Source organism: Ranitomeya imitator, chromosome 1, assembly GCF_032444005.1.
Source record: "Ranitomeya imitator isolate aRanImi1 chromosome 1, aRanImi1.pri, whole genome shotgun sequence".
NCBI lineage: Eukaryota > Metazoa > Chordata > Amphibia > Anura > Dendrobatidae > Ranitomeya > Ranitomeya imitator.
The window spans coordinates 733,142,056-733,164,542 of NC_091282.1; the positions used below are offsets into that span (position 1 = coordinate 733,142,056).

Here is a 22,487-nt window from a genome sequence, read left to right on the forward strand (position 1 = left end):
TAGCGGGGGAGGGCAGAGAATATGACTGTGTGTTAACCCTAGCTCCATTTTCCACCTTTGGGAAAAGGAGAGGGACTGTCCACCACCCCTCTAACACCACAGCAGAACCTAGGTGTAGAAATCAGGGGGATCACACGGACATCAGAGGGCACCTGTACAGCCTATGGTCTTAAATACCTTAGGGTGGTCAGGGCCAAGTCCGGAGTGCAATCCCACGTCGCGGGAAAGGATACGTGGAGATACTCGCACGTGCTTGCCCGTTGCTGGTTTGGGGAGATCGGACACTCAAAGGGATACGTCTCCCCTCTCAATCCATATGAAGTTGAAAGAAATAAGGGTCCGAGGATCCGGGACCCAGAGGTGTGCCTCCTTCAGACACTAAGCAAGAACTGGATTCTCTGGTAGCCAGTGTCAGGGTGTATACGACGGAGGAGGAGCTAACTTTTTTTATGTCTACTTAGTGTCAGCCTCCTGGCGGCAGAAGCATACACCCACAGTCCTGTGTCCCCCAATGAGGCGAAGGAGAAAGTCCCATCAGCGCCGCCTGCTGTCATATTTTTCACTTAAATACAACTCTCATCACTCTTCCCTGCTCTTGCTGATTGCCGGCAGAGCAGGGGAGAATGACGAGAGCTGTCTTCAGCACCGGGCGCTGGGGAACAGCGCTTACTATACCGCTGCTTCTTTACTGTACAGCCAACTTCTTTAGCAATGACCTTTTGTTGCTTACCCTCCTTGTGGAGTGTGTCAATGACTGCCTTCTGGACATCTGGCAATTCAGCAGTCTTCCCCATGAGTATGGAGCCTATTGAAACAGACCAAGGGACCTTTCCAAATGCTTAGGAAGCCTTTGCAGGTATTTTTGTTAATTTTTATAATTTACAGAGATAATGACTTTTGGGTTTTCATTGGCTGTCAACATTAACAGAAATAAACACTTGAAATAGATCTCTCACTAGTAATGACTAGTGATGAGCGAATTTGTTCGTAAAACGTTCTCCAAACAAATTCGTAATTCGTAATTGGCAAATGCAGCTTCAAGTGGCCTCTGCTCCTCTTCCTCCACCTCAAAATCACACCCAGTACAGTCCACAGATGTGGCACCCAAATTCCCCTTGCTTCCCCCATCCCAACTATCCAAACGTTCAACTTACTGCACCCAATCACAGATGGGTGATTCTGAAGAGCTGTTCACACACTCTATGCCATGTTCATCAGAAGTGTACTCAAAAGCTTCGCAGAGTCAAGAGGAGGAAATCTGCACTGATGCCCCAAATTTTTTTAGTTTGGATCCGGTGCAGGACGAAGTATGGTCCGTTAGAACGCAGTTGGTGTGAACATAGAGGCACACAGCTGAGTAGGTCATCTGAGGAGGAGGTTAAGACCATGGGTCATGATTAAGGGAGCTTAGTCTCCAGAAACGCGTTGAGATTCACACCCACATGGTTTGTGCTGAAGTTTGTACCCTCTATGTTACAAGTTTGTGAATAAAGAAATTTTATCTTCACTGATTCGGTGGAGCTGGACATTTTTCTTCTTTTGGACTTTATACGTTTGGACACAGCAGGTCCGTGCTCCCGAAGCTCAACTAATGCATCATGGGTGAGCTGGTTTATTTTTCTTTTCTTTAAAGCCAGTTCACCGTACTCCGCCCTCTCACAGCACTGCAGCCAGCCCACAGTTCCGCAGTTGTGGTAATGTAAAACATAGTAACATAGTTATTAAGGTTGAAGGAAATCTTTAAGTCCATCTAGTTCAACCCATAGCCTAACCTAACATGCCCTAACATGTTGATCCAGAAGAAGGCAAAAAAAAAAAACCCCATGTGGCCAAGAGTAAGCTCCACATTGGGGAAAAAATTCCTTCCCGACTCCACAAACGACAATCAGACTAGTTCCCTGGATCAACACCCTATCAAGGAACCTAGTATATATAACCTGTAACATTATACTTTTCAATAAAGGCATCCAGTCCCCTCTTAAATTTAAGCAATAAATCACTCATTACAACATCATACGGCAGAGAGTTCCATAGTCTCACTGCTCTTACAGTAAAGAATCCGCGTCTGTGATTATTCTTAAACCTTCTTTCCTCCAGACTTAGAGGATGCCCCCTTGACCCTGTCTCAGGTCTATGATTAAAAAGATCATCAGAAAGGTCTTTGTACTGTCCCCTCATATATACATTAAAATAAGATCACCCCTTAGCGTTCGTTTTTTCCAAACTAAATAGACCCAAGTGTAATAACCTATCTTGGTATTGCAGACCCCCCAGTCCTCTAATAACCTTGGTCGCTCTTCTCTGCACCCGCTCTAGTTCAGCTATGTCTTTCTTATACACCGGAGACCAGAACTGTGCACAGTATTCTAAGTGTGATCGAACTAGTGACTTGTATAGAGGTAAAATTATGTTCTCCTCATGAGCAGCTATGCATCCCATTATTTTATTTCCCTTTGTAGCAGCTGCCTGACACTGACCACTAAATATGAGTTTGTCATCCACCCATACACCCAGGTCTTTTTCACTGACGGTTTTGCCCAGAGTTTTAGAATGAAGCACATAGTTATAAATCTTATTACTTCTACCCAAGTGCATGACCTTACATTTATCCCCATTAAAGCTCAATTGCCATTTATTAGCCCAAGCTTCAAGTTTACATCATCCTGAAATATAAAATTGTCCTCCTCTGTATTGATTACCCTGCAGAGTTTAGTGTCATCTGCAAATATTGAAATTCTGCTCTGTATGCCCCCATAAAAGGTCATTAATAAATATGTTAAAAAGAAGAGGGCCCAATACTGACCCCTGTGATACCCCACTGCTAACCGCGACCCAGTCCGAGTGTGCTCCATTAATAACCACCCTTTGTTTCCTATCCCTGAGCCAGCTCTTAACCCACTTACACATATTTTCGCCTATCCCCATTATTCTCATTTTATGTATCAACCTTTTGTGTGGCACCGTATCAAAAGATTGTTTCCTCCTATGCATGACAAAGCTAAGAGGTTGAACTCCAACATCTCCAATCTGTTGGACATGAAAATGCTGCCTTTCCGCCTGGTAGATACAGACGGTTTCTGAAAGCTGATGGCCGTTGCAGTCCCCCAGTACCAATTACCCAGTCGCCAATACTTTTCTAAGAAAGCTGTGCCTGCGCTACACCAGCATGTCACAGACAACATCACCTGTTCCTTGACAAAATCTCTGTCTGCCAGAGTGCATTTCACCACAGACACTTGAACGAGTAAGCATGGCCAAGCGCATTACATCTCGCTGACTGGGCACTGGGTGACTCTGGTGGCTGAGGGGACAGGCGCTGCTCCACAAGTCTTGGAATCCCCAAGGCTTGCAGGACAAACCTCTACATTTAACACTTCCTCCACTGCTTCTGCCTCCTGTATCTCCTCTAGGGCTCCACCTGCGCCCACAACCTCTGCCTTCACGAGACACTCGTTCTAACAGTGCAGAGCGAAACCCCACCACCTCCGTACTGTACAGCCAGGGCTCACCGCAATCAGGCAGTCTTAAAATTGATATGCCTTGGAGATTGCAGTCATACAGCTGAAGAGTTGTGGACAGCTCTCCAGGCTGAGTTTGATCAATGGCTGTCTCCGCTGAACCTTCATCCAGGGAAGGCCATGTCCGATAACAGTGCGAACCTGGTGGCGGCCCTAAGGCCGCCACACATGTGCCTTGCATGGCTCATGTCCTCAACTTAGTGGTACAGTGTTTTCTCAGCCACTATCCTAGCCTCGGTGAGCTGCTCCAGAAAGCACGTAAGCTGTGTGCTCATTTCCACCGTTCGCACCCCTCTAGTCATAGAATTGCATAGATACAGAGGTCTTTGTCCACGCCAGTTAACAGGTTGATATGCGATATGCCGACACGGTGGAACTCCACTCTGCACCTGTTGCAGCGACTGTGGCAGCAGCAATGCGCTCTGACGCAGTATGTCATGTCATATAGCCTGGGCCAACGCAGTACGGACATGGTGCATATCACATTTACAGATTGTGAACAGATTAAGTACCTCTGCACCCTTCTGCATAGTTTCGAAATGTCTACGAATATGGTTAGCATTGATGACGCTGTCATCAGCATCACTATTCCGGTCATCTACAGTACAGACCAAAAGTTTGGACACACCTTCTCATTTAAAGATGTTTCTGTATTTTCATGACTAAGAAAATTGTACATTCACACTGAAGGCAACAAAACTATGACTTAACACATGTGGAATTATATAGGTACTTAACAAAAAAGTGTAAAACAACTGAAATTATGTCTTATATTCTAGGTTCTTCAAAGTAGCCACCTTTTGCTTTGATGACTGCTTTGCACACTCTTGGCATTCTCTTGATGAGCTTCAAGAGTCACCGGGAATGGTTTTCAATTCAGAGGTGTGCCCTGTCATGTTTAATAAGTGGGATTTCTTGCCTTATAAATGAGGTTGGGACATCAGTTGTGTTGTGCAGAAGTCTGGTGGATACACAACTGATAGTCCTACTGAATAGACTGTTAGAATTTGGATTATGGCAATAAAAAAGCAGCTAAGTAAAGAAAAACGAGTGGCCATCATTACTTTAAAAATGAAGGTCAGTCAGTCCGAAAAATTGGGAAAACTTTGAAAGTGTCCCCAAGTGCAGTGGCAAAAACCATCAAGCGCTACAAAGAAACTGGCTCACATGAGGACCGCCCCAGGAAAGGAAGACCAAGAGTCACCTCTGCTTCTGAGGATAAGTTTATCCGAGTCACCAGCCTCAGAAATCACAGGTTAACAGCAGCTCAGATTAGAGACCAGGTCAATGCCACACAGAGTTCTAGCAGCAGACACATCTCTACATCAACTGTTATGAGGAGACTTTGTGCAGCAGGCCTTCATGGTAAAATAGCTGCTAGGAAACCACTGCTAAGGACAGGCAACAAGCAGAAGAGACTTGTTTGGGCTAAAGAACACAAGGAATGGACATTAGATCAGTGGAAATCTGTGCTTTGGTCTGATGAGTCCAAATTTGAGATCTTTGGTTCCAACCACTGTGTCTTTGTGCGACGCAGAAAAGGTGAACGGATGGACTCTACATGCCTGTTTCCCACCGTGAAGCATGGAGGAGGAGGTGTGATGGTGTGGGGGTGCTTTGCTGGTGACACAGTTGGGGATTTATTCAAAATTGAAGGCATACTGAACCAGCATGGCTACCACACCATCTTGCAGCTGCATGCTATTCCATCCGGTTTGCGTTTATTTGGACCATCATTTATTTTTCAACAGGACAATGACCCCAAACACACCTCCAGACTATGTAAGGGCTATTTGACCAAGAAGGAGAGTGATGGGGTGCTACGCCAGATGACTTGGCCTCCACAGTCACCAGACCTGAACCCAATCGAGATGGTTTGGGGTGAGCTGGACCGCAGAGTGGAGGCAAATGGGCCAACAAGTGCTAAGCATCTCTGGGAACTCCTTTAAGATTGTTGGAAGACCAATGCCGGTGACAACCTCTTGAAGCTCATCAAGAGAATGCCAAGAGTGTGCAAAGCAGTCATCAAAGCAAAAAGGTGGCTACTTTGAAGAACCTAGAATATGACATAATTTCAGTTGTTTCACACTTTTTTGTTAAGTATATAATTCCACATGTGTTAATTCATAGTTTTGATGCCTTCAGTGTGAATGTACAATTTTTATAGTTATAAAAAAACAGAAAAATCTTTAAATGAGAAGGTGTGTCCAAACTTTTGGTCTGTACTGTATATGCTGGAGCAGACTATGAATAGCCTTCAGTAGGAGATGGTGGTCCCAGAAGAAGAGGAGGAAGCAGAGGATACGGAAGGGATAACATTGTCTCTATCTTCAAGGCTGTCGTCACACAGGTGGGTGCCAAGGGAGGGTGGAGTACTGAGATCCAGGGGGGCTGGTGATGATAACAGACAAACTTATCGAAGTTACAAGATCCGAGGAACAAATGGAGGAGGAAGAAGTGATGAGCGAGTAACTGTCAGATGAAGAGGATAATCCCTCCCCTCTCTATTGTTCGTGGTTGGCGGTAGAGGACGGAGAAAACGAGCCTCATTGTTACCCAGCCACCAACACAGTATGGGCTTGGACCTCATGATAGAGCCCGACATATGCAACATGATCCCCATAGAGTTAGGATTAGGATTAATGATGACCACTGGGTTGCCACTTTATTAGATCCACGTTATAAAACCAAATTTTGCCAGACGATTCCCGCCCTAGAAAGTGACCCGCAAATGCAGGAGTATCGAAACACACTTTTCCACAGCCTTTAGGCTACTTTCACACTAGCGTCGGATTCGGCCCGTCGCATTGCGTCAGGCCAAGATTCCGACGCTAGCGTTTGATGCGCCGCACAACGGGTGCAGCGGATGCATTTCTCCGGCGCATCCGCTGCCCCATTGTGAGGTGCGGGGAGGTGGGGGCGGAGTTCCGGCTGCGCATGCGCAGTCGGAAAAAGCGGTCCGTCGGCAGCAAAAAACGTTACATTTAACGTTTTTTGCTCCCGGCGGTCCACCACAACACGGCGCAACCGTCGCACGACGGTTGCGACGTGTGACAATACGTCGCAATGCGTCGGTAATGTTACTCTATGGGGCAAAAACGTTTTTTCCCCTAAACGACGCATTGCGACGTATTCAAAAAAACGCCAGTGTGAAAGTAGCCTAAGAGAGGTTTTCCCCAAGACAGCAGTGAAGCACACAGTTTACATCACAGCTGTAGACTTCCAACCTCCGGCACGTCAATTCATCAATGCCAAAACATTAGCAGCAGCAGGGGTGGAAGTGGAAGAAGCAATTTCTGCGAGTCCTTTAACACTTTTTTTAGACCAACTCATGCACCAGCACAACAGAGTCCAAGGCTTACACGTGGTGAACAAATGGAGAGGATGGTGCAGAAGTATCTAGAACTAAATATCAATACCATAAGGGACGGTTTGGACCCTGTCACATTTTGGTCTGTCTTCTAAAATGGAGGAGTGGCCTGAGCTCGCCTCACATGCCTTTGAGGTTTTATCATGCCCGGCAGCCAACATTCTCTCAGAACGTGTCTTCAGCGATGCTGGTGGTGTCCTGACGGATAAGCGCAGCTGGCTGTCCCATGAAAGTGTAGGCCGCCTAAGTTTCATTAAGATGAACAAGTCTTGGATCTCCACAGACTGTACAGACTAGGTGATATTGCATTTTTTAGTGTGATGCATTAATGTCACGTAACTGCACTCTGTGATATCTTTAGTGTGGCTTCTGTGCCTGATGTGGCTGCTGCTAACACAAATTTGTGGAAATGTGAACAGTCATGGTTGGTCTACATCTGCTGGGTTAGCTGTACTGGAAGACGTCTCGGTCTCAATTATACGATTTCTATTCTCATGACAGTTATTCCACTTCGGTGGTGTCAGGCACTCATTTTTTTAAATGTGAACACGCCTTGTGGGTGTAGTAGAAGACCTGTCAGTCCCTATTATACTATTTCTACTGTGGTGAAATTGATTCCACTCTTGTGGTGTCTGCCAATAATTTTTGGCAATGTGAACACTCCTGGTTGGGTCTCCTTCATGCATGTTGCCAGTAACAGTAGGCCTCCGAGACAGTCAGACCTCCACTTCCTTGGACTCAACTACACATGTTACTATACTTAAATTTTTCTGACAATGTTAGTCTAGAAAACTGATATTTGTGCCACCTGAGTGTGGCTCAGCATGAAAGCAGGTAGAGCTGTTGCATGTGGTATCAGGGCCTCCAGCAAAGGGGGCCTACACCGATCCCTCACCCACCTTGTCTTACTGTGACGTTCAATTGAAAGCTGTAAATGCTGTCCCAGACCCCGATACCTCATGCCTGGCTATTGCTGCAGTGCCATGCTACAATTTATACTCTGGGTTGTAATGCAGTGACCACTGCTACAGCTAGGGGGCACTTCATGTTCTCCCTCAGAATGCGCACGGAGGCATATTGAGGCCATGGGAATGCATGGCAGTTGCAGGCATAACTGTGATGATGAGACAATGTCCGGCATTATTGTAAATGGCCAGTATGTGTTGCCCAGGAGAATCCTCTGCACCGTAAGCCGATAATGTTGTTCTGGGACCTGTAGTCCCACAAGTATTGTTGTGTAGCTTTAAAGGAAGGCTTACAGGGTTAGTCAGAGAGCTGGGCGGGTCTGGCTAACCACACACACCTCCCACCTATAAGAGTGCTTACTAGTACGTAATGTGACCATGGTGTGGTCACATGTGAGAGAATGTATGGACCTGATTGGTCCGTGCGTAAGTTCCTGGAAGGCCTGTGTGTTGGACGGTCCCGGGTCGGGACGGACGTCTTCAAGAGCCCATGGTGAGGCCATGGATCTGGTGGCCTGTGTATTGGACAGTTCCAAGTGGGGACGGACGTCCTGAACAGCACACAGAGAGGCCGTATGTCAGTGATGGCACTGCATTTGGGGAAGCTATCGTCCGTCTGAGGATCTGGACTGTCGGGAGTGCACTGGTCACAGGGACGGTGATCCCAGTTCGGCAGCTTCCCCAGGAGAGAGCACTGTCAGTAGGTCAGCGTGTGGAGCAGAAGCTCCAGGAAGGTAACCCAGAGATGGGGGATGGTAAGCACTGACGATGGTCAGTTAATGAACTGTGCGGTCATCCATGGTAACTGGACGGAATAAGGTCTAGCATGTTTACAGTCTGCATCCTAATGTCATGGATTGGTGCCTGTTGTGTTCCATGGACATTAATGATATAACCAAAATGGACTGTTTATGTGGAAAACCGTGACAATGTTTATCCTGTTGCCAAGCGAGTATTCCCCAACCCGCTAGTGATCGCAGCATACCAGTGTGAATTGAGGCCACTTTCCTGGTGTTTGTCCCTCATTTGATGTGTTTTGTCAGCATTTTTTTAAATGTGAACACGCCCTGTGGGTGTAGTAGAAGACCTGTCAGTCCCTATTATACTATTTCTACTGTGGTGAAATTGATTCCACTTTTGTGGTGTCTGCCAATAATTTTTGGCAATGTGAACACTCCTGGTTAACAAAGGTGTTGTGCATGCGTTTGTTTTTGCCTCTAATTGACGTGAATGGCATTCAGCTATGTTCAGCGAATTAATCGGCGAATATTGCAAATTCGGCGAACGTAATCCGAACCGAAAATTGAAATATTTGCTCATCTCTAGTAATGACTATATAAAATATGAGTTTCACTTTTTATATTGAAGAACTGAAATAAATTAAATCTATCCTTCAAACCACATATCCAAGCCCTTTCCACTTCCTGCCGACTTCAACTCAAAAATATTTCACGAATCCGTTCATTCCTCAACCATGAATCTGCAAAAACCCTAGTCCATGCCCTCATCATCTCTTGCCTTGACTATTGCAACCTCCTGCTCTGTGGCCTCCCCTCTAACACTCTCGCATCCCTCCAATCTATTCTAAACCCTGCTGCCCGACTAATCCACCTGTCCCCCCGCTATTCCGCGGCCTCTTCCCTCTGTCAATCCCTTCACTGGCTCCCCATTGCCAAGAGACTCCAATAACCATGACGTACAAAGCCATCCACAACCTGTCTCCTCCATACATCTGTGACCTCGTCTCCCGGTACTTACCTACACGCAACCTCCGATCCTCACAAGATCTCCTACTCTACTCCCCTCTTATCTCCTCTTCCCACAATCGTATACAAGATTTCTCTCGCGTATCACCCCTACTCTGGAACCCTCTACCACAACACATCAGACTCTCGCCTACCATCGAAACCTTCAAAAAGAACCTGAAAACCCACCTCTTCCGACAAGCCTACAACCTGCAGTAACCACCGATCGACCAAACCGCTGCATGACCAGCTCTATCCTCGCCTACTGTATCCTCACCCATCCCTTGTAGATTGTGAGCCTTCGCGGGCAGGGTCCTCACTCCTCCTGTACCAGTTATGAATTGTATTGTTTAAGATTATTGTACTTGTTTTTATTATGCATACCCCTCCTCACATGTAAAGCGCCATGGAATAAATGGCGCTATAACAATAAATAATAATAATAATAATAACTTTTTGGTGATATTCTAATTTTGTGAGATGCACCTGTATATACTATTCACAGAAAACCTTAGGTCTCATGCCTGTCGTCGTATGATATGGATCCTGCACGGTGTCCATTCTGATTTATGCCCTTGATTTTATATTCATAGATGCTTGATATGAAACAAGCGCAATCTCACCGTTTAGCCACGTCCTTCTTTATTGCTTGCTGCCTGTCTTCGTCCTCGGATGCCGTCTGGTATTTCAGCTTCAGATCTTTATGCTTCTCTGTCAGAGACTCGTGTAATATTTCAGCAGAATTCATTTGCTCATCTAACTAGGAGTAAAAAAAAATACAAAATTAAACAAACAAAAAAAACTTACACCCAATGTAAATCTATGCAAAAATAATTTCCAAATTATTCAATGTATCATGAAATACAGTAATATCCAAAATGAGCAGCATTCAGAAAAGAAAACATCAAAATATGAGTAGATTTATACAGTGGGGAAAAAAAATATTTAGTCAGCGACCAATTGTGCAAGTTCTTCCAATTAAAAAGATGAGAGAGGCCTGCAATTGACATCATAGGTAGACCACAACTATGAGAGTCAAAATGAGAAAATCACCTTGTCTGATTTAACAAGATTTATTTTGCAAAATATGGTAGAAAATAAGTATTTGGTCACCTAAAAACATGCAAGATTTCTGGCTCTCACAGACCTGTAACTATTATTATTATTATTTATTTATATAGCACCATTAATTCCATGGTGCTGTACATGAGAAAGGGTTACATACAGGGTTATAGATATCGTTTACAGTAAACAAGTTTACAGACTGGTACAGAGGGGAGAGGACCCTGTCCTTGCGGACTTACATTCTATTACATTCTAACTTCTTCTTTAAGAGGCTCCTCTGTCCTCCACTCATTACCTGTAGTATTGGCACCTGTTTGAACTTGTTATCAGTATAAAAGACACCTGTCCACAACCTCAAACAGTCACACTCCAAACTCCACTATGGTGAAGACCAAAGAGCTGTCGAAGGACACTAGAAACAAAATTGTAGCCCTGCACCAGGCTGGGAAGACAGAATCTGAAATATACAAGCAGCTTGTTGCGATGAAATCAACTGTGGGAGCAATAATAAGAAAATGGAAGACATACAAGACCACTGATAATCTCCCTCGTTCTGGGGCTCCACGCAAGATCTCACCCCGTGGGGTCAAAATGATCACAAGAATGATGAGCAAAAATCCCAGAACCACACGGGGGACCTAGGGAATGACCTACATAGAGCTTGGACCACCGTAACAAAGGCTACCATCAGTAACACACTACGCAGCCAGGGACTCAGATCCTGCAGTGCCACATGTGCCCCCCTGCTTAAGCCAGTACATGTCCGGACCCGTCTGAAGTTTGCTAGAGAACATTTGGATTATCCAGAAAAGTATTGGGAGAATGTCATATGGTCTGATGAAACCAAAGTAGAACTGTTTGGTAGAAACAAAACTCATTGTTTTTGGAGGAGACAGAATGCCGAGTTGCATCCAAAGAACACCATACCTACTGTGAAGCAAGGGGGTGGCAACATCATGCTTTGGGGCCATTTCTCCGCAAAGGGACCAGAATGACTGATCCGTGTACATGAAAGAATGAATGGGGCCATGTATAGTGAGATTTTGAGTGCAAACCTCCTTCCATCAGCAAGGGCATTGAAGATAAAACGTGGATAGATTTTTCAGCATGATAATGATACCAAGCACACCGCCAGAGCAACGAAGGAGTTGCTTCGTAAGAAGCATGTGAAGGTCCTGGAGTGGCCTAGCTAGTCTCCAGATCTCAATCCCATGGAAAACCTTTGGAGGGAGTTGAAAGTCCGTGTTGCCCACAGCAGGCCCAAAACATCACTGCTCTAGAGCAGATCTGCATGGAGGAATGGGCCAACATCCCACCAACAGTGTGCGCCAACCTTGTGAAGACTTACAGAAAACGTTTGACCTCTGCCACTGCCAACAAAGGATATATAACAAAATATTGAGAAGAGCTTTTGTTAATGACTAAATACTTATTTTCCACCATAATTTGCAAAATAAATCTTACCAAATCAGACACAGTGATTTTCTGGATTTGTTTTCTCATTTTGACTGTCATAGTTGTGGTCTACTTTTTATGTCAATTACAGGCCTCTCGTCTTTTTTAAGTGGGGGAACTTGCACAATTGGTCGCTGACTAAATACTTTTTTCCCCACTGTACTAGCAGAGGATTAGCCAGCTTGTTACCCATCATGGTGGCCATACACAAGCATTGATTTCATGATCAGTAATTTCTACCAATACTACATAGCCAATAGTTTGGGGCAAGGGGAGTTCGTACTTCCATATTGGATTAAAAACACGTTTGCATCTCGGCTTTGGGAAAATGGCCGCCGCGATCTCTTCTGCACACGCGCGGCATCCCGCGGCCATTTTCCTGAAGCCCCGTGCAGCAGAGCACTCTATCTGCGCACGCGCGGCCCCAGGAAGATGGCCGCCCCCACCGATGACAGGGGGTAATAGCGCAGATCGCGCGCTGCTTCTTCACGTGCGCGCAGTGGATTCGTCACTGCGACATGCGCACACCACTACGCCACCAACGGAAAGCTGGGGAAGAAAAGAGCGATGTCACCACGCCCACCCGACCTGACCAGCCTGATTGACAGGCGAAAACGGCGACTTTGGTAATGTATTTCTCAGCATAGGTGGGGAATCAGGGTACACTACATACACTATAGTAACGCACAGCGCAGGCCCTATTTAACAGTATTTATATCTCAATCTGAAAAAACGGGGTGACAGGTTCCCTTTAAGATGATTTTAAAGTTGATAACTGATCCTTTGCTTATAAATCAGCTATAAAGAAAGTTAAAAAAAAAAAAAAAGGAGGTAAGGCTTTCAGATTCTTCTGTGAGAAGGAGCCCACTGATGAATTCACATGTAAAAGGGGTTCTGACGGTAGATTTATGCTGCCCGAACCATGGTCTATTGCAGTTGTGTATGCTTTACTGCGGCATTTCAGAGAAACCATACTTAGAAAAGCTGACTGAAGGGTCATGCATCTCAGATGACTAGTCCAAGGCAGCGTCCCTGCTCATCCCGCTGCTCTACACCAACAGGTCTCTCCCCAATAATCACTCGGACTTGTGATCAGAGTCGCACAATCTTTTCAATGAAACACGGCAGCGATTCAAGCAGCCAATGTCCGATTCATGCTGACCATTGTTCAGACAGCAAGAATCTACAGTCAGGTTACCTGTAACTCGTTCTGCAGTATGCCATGTACGGTGATCCATAGAGGCAGTGGAAGCCAAACAGTCCTAAAAAGTTAAATGAAACCCTATTATTTATTTTAGACAAAAAAAAGAGATTTTTTTCCCATAGATTTCAGTGTGAATCCGTTGAAAAGTTTATAAGATATTTGCATCAAAGATAAAAAACGACATTTCAAGTTTGGAAAGAAAAAGTTTAAAACCCATGATGGCACAATCTATAAATAAATGACAACATTAAATATAATATTATACTACGAAAATGCTAGTCAGTCACTTGTGCTGCTCCCAGTACCGAGCACTGCCATCCACTGCCAACAACCCAATGGCCTCCAATTACATCATTAGCCCAGCTCAGGCAGCCGCTACACTATGCAGAACATCTGAAACATCTATATTATACTGTTCCAGCACTGCCCTGTTGCTACAACCCTCATAGATCAGCCCTCGCTCTCTCCCGACTGCCGCATCAATTATCATCACTGTCCCAGCTCCGACACATCAATCATAGCTGTTCCGGCTCCGACACATCAATCATAGCTGTTCCGGCTCCGACACATCAATCATAGCTGTTCCGGCTCCGACGCATCATTCATTGCTGTTCCGGCTCTGACGCATCAATCACTGCTGTTACGGCTCCGACGCATCAATCATAGCTGTTCCGGTTCCGACGCATCAATCATTGCTGTTCCGGCTCCGACGCATCAATCATTGCTGTTCCGGCTCCGACGCATCAATCATTGCTGTTCCGGCTCCGACGCATCAATCATTGCTGTTCCGGCTCCGACGCATCAATCATTGCTGTTCCGACTCTGACGCATCAATGATTGCTGTTACGGCTCCGACGCATCAATAATAGCTGTTCCGGCTCCGACGCATCAATCATAGCGGTTCCGGCTCTGACGCATCAATCACAGGTGTTCCGGCTCTAACGCATCAATCATTACTGTTCCGGCTCCGACGCATCAATCACAGCTGTTCCGGCTCCGACGCATCAATCATTGCTGTTCCGGCTCCGACGCATCAATCATAGCCTTGTCATAGAAAAATGCGGCAGCACTCACCGATCCTGGAGTGAAGACAGTCTTTATTGAGACATGTGATAATACATCTTCACGGCTCGGAGGATGTGCAGTGACAACAGGAATGTGCAGGGGTCGACGCATCAATTATCATCACTGTCCCGGCTCCGACACATTAATCATAGCTGTTCCGGCTCCGACACATCAATCATAGCTGTTCCGGCTCCGACGCATCATTCATTGCTGTTCCGGCTCTGACGCATCAATCATTGCTGTTACGGCTCCGACGCATCAATCATAGCTGTTCCGGCTCCGACGCATCAATCATTGCTGTTCCGGCTCTGACACATCAATCATTGCTGTTCCGGCTCTGACGCATAAATGATTGCTGTTACGGCTCCGACGCATCAATAATAGCTGTTCCGGCTCCGACGCATCAATCATAGCGGTTCCGGCTCTGACGCATCAATCACAGGTGTTCCGGCTCCAACGCATCAATCATTGCTGTTCCGGCTCCGACGCATCAATCACAGCTGTTCCGGCTCCGACACATCAATCATTGCTGTTCCGGCTCCGACGCATCAATCATAGCCTTGTCATAGAAAAATGCGGCAGCACTCACCGATCCTGGAGTGAAGACAGTCTTTATTGAGACATGTGATAATACATCTTCACAGCTCGGGGGATGTGCAGTGACAACAGGAATGTGCAGGGGGTCGACGCATCAATTATCATCACTGTCCCGGCTCCGACACATTAATCATAGCTGTTCCGGCTCCGACACATCAATCATAGCTGTTCCGGCTCCGACGCATCATTCATTGCTGTTCCGGCTCTGACGCATCAATCATTGCTGTTACGGCTCCGACGCATCAATCATAGCTGTTCCGGTTCCGACGCATCAATCATTGCTGTTCCGGCTCCGACGCATCAATCATTGCTGTTCCGGCTCCGACGCATCAATCATTGCTGTTCCGGCTCCGACGCATCAATCATTGCTGTTCCGGCTCTGACGCATCAATGATTGCTGTTACGGCTCCGACGCATCAATAATAGCTGTTCCGGCTCCGACGCATCAATCATAGCGGTTCCGGCTCTGACACATCAATCACAGGTGTTCCGGCTCCAACGCATCAATCATTGCTGTTCCGGCTCCGACGCATCAATCACAGCTGTTCCGGCTCCAACGCATCAATCATTGCTGTTCCGGCTCCGACGCATCAATCATAGCCTTGTCATGGAAAAATGCGGCAGCACTCACCGATCCTGGAGTGGAGTGAAGACAGTCTTTATTGAGACATGTGATAATACATCTTCACGGCTCGGGGGATGTGCAGTGACAACAGCAATGTGCAGGGGTCGACGCATCAATCATAACTGTTCCAGCTCCGACGCATCAATCATAGCTGTTCCGGTTTCCAACGCATCAATCATAGCTCATCCGGCTCCGACACATCAATCATTGCTGTTCCGGTTCTGACGTATCAATCATTACTGTTCCGGCTCTGCTTCATCAGTCATCGCTGTTCCAGCTCAGTTTCATCAGCCATTGCGGTTACAGCTCTGCTACTACAGTTCAGAATCTCCTCTCTAGCGTGACACATCTTCTGCATGTAGCTCAGGAACTGTTCGTGCAGACCGTAGGCTTTGAGGGTTCATATTGAGTATGTAGGTCAATATCACAGCTACTTTACAGATGGAGGAGTGATGGGTGGTGCATCTAATGATTTTAACCCCTTCAAGTCGCGGCCTTTTTTCATTTTTGCGTTTTCGTTTTTCACTTCCCTCCTTCCCTGAGCCATAACTTTTTTATTTTTCCGTCAATATGGTCATTTGAGGGCTTATTTTTTGCAGGACAAGTTGTACTTTTGAACGACACCATTGGTTTTACCATGTCTTTTACTAGAAAACGGGAAAAAAATTCCAAGTGCGGTGAAATTGCAAAAAAAGTGCAATCCCACACTTGTTTTTTGTTTGGCTTTTTTGCTAGGTTCACTAAATGCTAAAACTGACCTGCCATTATGATTCTCAAGGTCATTACGAGTTCATAGACACCTAACATGACTAGGTTATTTTTTATCTAGGTGGTGAAAAAAAATTCCAAACTTTGCTAAAAAAAAAAAAAAAGTGCCATTTTCCGATACCCGTAGCGTCTCCATTTTTCGTGATCTGGGGTCGGGTGAGGGCTTATTTTTTGCGTGCCGAGCTGATGTTTTTAATTATACCATTTTTGTGCAGATACGTTTTGATCACCCGTTATTGCATTTTAATGCAATGTCGCGGCGACCAAAAAAAACGTAATTCTGGCGTTTCTGATTTTTTTTCTCGCTACGCCGTTTAGCGATCAGGTTAATGCTTTTTTTTAATTGATAGATCGGGCGATTCTGAACACGGCAATACCAAATATGTGTATATTTGATATTTTTTTATTGTTTTATTTAGGATGGGGCGAAAGGGGGGTGATTTAAACTTTTATATTTTTTATATTTTTTTTTTCATATTTTTAAAAACATTTTTTTTTTACTTGTGCCATGCTTCAATAGCCTCCATGGGAGGCTAGAAGCTGGCATAGCCTGATCGGCTCTGCTACATAGCAGCGATCATCAGATCGCTGCTATGTAGCTGAAATGCAGGTGTGCTGTGAGCGCTGACCACAGGGGGGCGCTCACAGCAGGCCTGCATCAGTAACCATAGAGGTCTCAAGGACCTCTATGGTTACCTTCCTGATGCATATATGACGTCATCGCCGACCCCCGTCACATGATCGGGGGTCGGCGATGACGTCATATCCGGCCGCCCGGCCGGATGCGGTAGTTAAATGCCGCTGTCTGTGTTTGACAGCGGCATTTAACAGGTTAATAGCGGCGGGTGAATAGCGATTTCACCCGCCGCTATTGCGCACACATGTCAGCTGTACAAAACAGCTGACATGTCACGACTTTAATGTGGGCTCACCGCCGGAGCCCACATCAAACGGGGTGACACGGCATGCGCAGTACTAGTACGGCGCATGTCGTGAAGGGGTTAAAGTTAGATTAGTAATCCAGGGTACCTATCAAATATATAAATAATAACAAACCCTATAAAATACAAATTGTATTGCTTAATTTAAAATGACACCAAAACTGTTGCTACCACCACACAAACTCACAAACACCAAAAACTGATTTAACCCCTTAATGACCGTCAATACGTCTTTTAACTGACCTGACATATAAGAGAATAGCCTCCCCATACAGATGACAATCCATCATCTGTCGGCTGTGCACTATAGCTGACAACTTGCTGTACTAGCCACGATCAGTATTTGCACCATCTAAATCTGTTTAACCCCTTAGATGCTGCTGTCAATAGTGACTACATCATTATAAATGGTTAACAGAGTGTGGGGGCTTCTTCTTTGTCACAATTGGTGCCCTCAGATCAAGATTGTGTGGTCCTGATGTTTGCCATGGCAATTCATGACCAAATAGCGGCCTTAGAGTCTGACGGCTGTAGTAACCTGTTCAGAAGTTAGATGCATTTAGGTGGTAAAAATACACATTTTCATTTCTGTCATACCACTTTGCATTAATTCCTGTAAAGCACCTGAAGCGTTAATAAACTACCTGACAGCAGTTTTGAATATGTCAGGGGGTGCTGTTTTTAAAATGGTATCACGTTTGTGGGTTTCCCAATATATGAGACCCCTAAAGTCACTTCAAACATGGATAAGTCCCTAAAAAAATAAATTTTGTAAATTTCTTTGAAAAAATGAAAAATTGCTGCTACATTTTTAAACCTCCTAAAATGCTAACAAAATGAAATAACATTTTACAAATGGTGCTGATGTAAAGCCGACATGTGGGAAATGTTATTTATTAATGGTTTGCTGTTGTATGACTATCTGGATTAAAGGGATAATCATTAAAATTTAGAAAATTGCTAATTTTTTAACATTTTTCTCAAATTTTTGATATTTTTTATAAATAAACACAAAAAATGTTGAACAAAATTTACCATTATCATAAAGTAAAATGTGTCACGAAAAAACAATCTCAAAATCACTGGGATTTGTTGAAGCGTTGCAGAGTTATTACCACATAAAGTGACACTGGTCAGATTTCAAAAATTTGGCTCGGTCACTAAGGGGATATCTTAAATGGTGCCTACACTGATATAAAAGTATAGACTGGTATCATGCCAAATCTATGTATATTGCCGCTTTATGCCAAGATATATGTTCCCTATTGTTTTTAAACATGGTTTGGGGATCAGGATTTCCTTAGTTATAGGTGTGACCTTTGTTTAGACATTAGGGGATCCTTTAGCTACTTATCTGGGTAGAGGGGCCCAATAGATTTGGAAGGGTGTATCTAGGGGCCATAGGGCTGGCCATCGTTGAGCGTGGGCGCCACAACGCCCCCCCTAGGGTGCGAACCCCCCCAACTAGGAAGGTATCAGTGTAGGCACCAAAACAGGGAAAAAGTATCCCTTAAATCAGTTGTTGGTTCACGGTGTTTGTGAGTTTGTGTGGTGGTAGCCACAGTTTTGGTGGCATTTTAAATTAAGAAATAACATTTGTATTTTATAGGGTTTGTTATGATTTATATATGTGGTGCATCTAATGGTCAGGTTACAGCTCACATACAGTTAAGTGAAAAAGTGTTTGCCCCCTTCCGGATTTCCTATTCTTTTGCATGTTTGTCAAACTTAAATGTTTCAGATCAACAAACAAATTTAAATATTAGACAAAGATGCCACAAGTAAAACACAAAATGCAGTTTTTAAATGAATGTCTAAAAGAAATCCAAACCCACAGGGCCATGTGTGAAAAAGTGATTGCCCCCCTAAACCTAATAACTTGTTGGGTCACCCTTAGCAGCAACAACTGCAGTTAAGTGTTTGAGATAATTGGCAATGAGTCTTTTATAACGCTCTGGAGGAATTTTGGCCCACTGATCTTTGCAGAATTGTTGTAATTCAGTCACATTGGAGGGATTCTGAGCATGGACTGTCTTCTTAATGTCATGCCACAGCATCTCAATCAGATTAAGGTCAGGACTTTGACTAGGTTACTCCAAAATCTTCGTTTTGTTTTTCTTAAGCCATTCAGAGATGAACTTGCTGGTGTCACGGTTCCACCCCTCAGTGTGCCTGAGATGCAGTTACTGACAGCTCGGCCGTCCAATTCGGTACAGGGGCGTGCTGAACTGTCAGTGTGTTGACTGACAGCTTGACTATCCAATCTGTGACTGGGAGGCGTCAGCTGTCTCCCAGTGTTCACTATCCCGGATGATTGCCACGCCTATTTAACTGAGCAGCTTCTCCCAGACCTCTGCCAGATGTACATTCAACAAGTGAGGTTTTTGCAAAAAGTTGCGTTCCCGTGCGGTCGGCGGGCATGTCAAAACGCCGCATGTGGACGCATCCGCATACAATGCATTTCCCTGCGTACCCAATGTTAAAGATAGGTACGCAGGACGACACATGCGTAAGTAAGCGGAGCGTAGGTGGAGCTTAATGGAGGATGTACACAGTCATATGCAGACCAGCCAAGCACAAGTGTGAAACCAGCCTTAAAGGGACACTGTCACCTGAATTTGGAGGGAACAATCTTCAGCCATGGAGGCGGGGTTTTGGGGTTTTTGATGCACCCTTTCCTTACCCGCTGGCTGCATGCTGGCTGCAATATTGGATTGAAGTTCATTCTCTGTCCTCCGTAGTACATGCCTACACAAGGCAATCTTGCACAGCGCAGACGTGTACTATGAAGGACAGAGAATGAACTTCAATCCTATATTGCAGCCAGCATGCAGCCAGCGGGTAAGGAAAGGGTGAATCAAAAACCCAAAAACCCCGCCTCCATGGCTGAAGATTGTTCCCTCCAAATTCAGGTGACAGTGTCCCTTTAATCACTAACACTTTCTGTGTAAATACCAAGTGAATTAAGTGTGGCCAGTGGGAAACGGCACTATGTAGTCACATCTACATAAAATGAATTATAATGGATAATGAATAGTGATGAGTGTAGCATTGTTGCTCGGGTCTCCCTGAGCATGCTCGCGTGATCTCCGAGTATTTTGTAGTGCTGGAACATTTAGTTTTTCTCGCCTCAGCTGCATGATTTACGGCTGCTGGACAGCCTGAATACATGTGAGAATTCCCTAACAAACAGGCATTCCTCACATGTATTCAGCCTGGCTAGCAGCCGTAAATCATGCAGCTGAGGCGAGGAAAACTAAATGTCCGAGCACTACAAAATACTCGGAGATCACCTGAGCAACAATGCTATTCGCTCATCACTAAGGCTATGTGCACACGTTCAGGATTTCTTGCAGAAAATTCCTGAGAATCCCGGACATTTTCTGCAAGAAATCCGCAAGAAAACCGCATGCGTTTTTGCCGCGTTTTTTTCCGGACACTTCCCAATGCATTTTGGAGTGGGAAATCCGCAAAAAAAAAAACGGAAAATTAATGAACATGCTGCGTTTTTTGCCGCGATGCGTTTTTTTCGCGGAAAAAAACGCATCATGTGCACAAAACATGCGGAATTCATTCTAAATGATGGGATGCTTATTGTATGCGCTTTTTTTGCGGTTTTATAGCGTTTTTATCGGGAAAAACCGCGAAAAAAACGCAACGTGTGAACACAGCCTAATAATGAAGGAAACTTACTCAAAAACCAGTAGAACCCCGTCGTCCTAACGCACGTTTTGTGGTTACTTCATCAGGAGGCATATCCTTGTTTATATTTTTGGTGATTTTTGAAGGATTCCAAACCAATTTGCTGTTTTTGAACAATGATTGTTTACATGTATTTGCACTATGCACTTTACATATATTTTAATACCTAGCCAGTATGCTCCTTATAGTGTAGCCAACCAGACTCTGGATTGCATTATTTATATTTCTATGTGATTGTTGCTAATAAAATTGAATATTTTGGATTATACTCTAGTCTCCATTTGGTTTGAATATGAATTTGTATGAGCCTCAAAAATTGTTTCAGAATAAGCATGCAAGGACATTTTCAGAACTCCCATACAAATAAAGAGAAAGCCGCAGATATGTTGCCGTTTCCATTTATGAAGAATGGCAGTAGGGCGAGTATTATTTGTTTTATTTTTTTTACATCAGACTGGATCCTTTGACAATAATATACTTAACACTGATTCTTATAATCTGAAATAATTTTTTTAACCATAAACATTATAATTCTAACACTAAAGCCACTTACCTTTGATATTTCATCTTTCAAAGAGTGGCTTTGATTGTAAAAAATCTCTGTCCTATTCGCAATGTGCAGCTGTAGAATATCTCTAAGAAGTTTAAAACGACAATTTGTGAATTCAAGTTGTTAGAAACATCAGTGTTAAGACAATCGATTATGCAAACAGCAGCACAATATTCACATATTAAAGGCGCCATACACGGTAGATAAATGCTGTCCAAGCCCACTCATTTTGACAGGAATAGCCAACCATCTAATGGGTTAAACCTAAGAGCAAAATGAGCGTATACCCTGCATAAGTAAATAGTACATGTAAATAACATAGGGGTTCGTTAACAGCATTTTCAATTTTGATCAAAAAAGCAAAAAAGCCATCCCACTGCGACAAGGTGTACCCATTAGGACGTCCCGATCCTAGCGCTAAAACCTCAGCTTGTGTCTGCCCACCTCAATATAGATTATAATGGGTACAGGCATCTAATGGGAATAAGGTTCTTAGTCTCCCTAACATAATTTTCAATTCAGACAATGCTTTTGGCCTCACAAATTTCCTGAAGATTGATACTCTGCCTACGGATGCGCAGGAACATCTATTATTGCTATAGTTGTATTTGCTAAAACTTACATTTTGTTTCTGGTATCTGCTGACTGTTTCTTTTGCAGGTCTAGTTTATTGGTCAGTCGTCCATGTGAAGCTTCCAGAAGTAAAACTTTGCCCTTCATAGAAGATATATTCTGAAAAAAAAAAAAAGAGAAAAATAAAAATGTGTACAATACTTCTAGTGACCATACATACATAGCTCAGCATTTGGGGTCCCCGGTAGTGATGTGCAAACGTGATCGGATAAGGTGTCAGCTGAGCATGCAGTCTTTGGAGTGTCTTGCGGCTATTTGACAGTTGCAACGCATGCAGGGATTTC

At 44.5% G+C, this 22,487-nt stretch overlaps 1 protein-coding gene across 1 annotated transcript in view; it reads right to left on the bottom strand.

Annotated features, from left to right (window-relative positions):
- Positions 1–22,487, bottom strand: part of CCDC175 (coiled-coil domain containing 175) — a 182,128-nt gene that overhangs the window by 118,517 nt on the left and 41,124 nt on the right. Inside the window, exons 7-9 of the mRNA XM_069733423.1 lie at positions 22,193–22,302; positions 21,574–21,655; positions 10,222–10,358 (exon numbers count right to left, since the gene is read on the bottom strand). Of these exons, the coding sequence (XP_069589524.1) occupies positions 10,222–10,358; positions 21,574–21,655; positions 22,193–22,302 (329 nt within the window). The remainder of the gene's footprint in view (positions 1–10,221; positions 10,359–21,573; positions 21,656–22,192; positions 22,303–22,487) is intronic.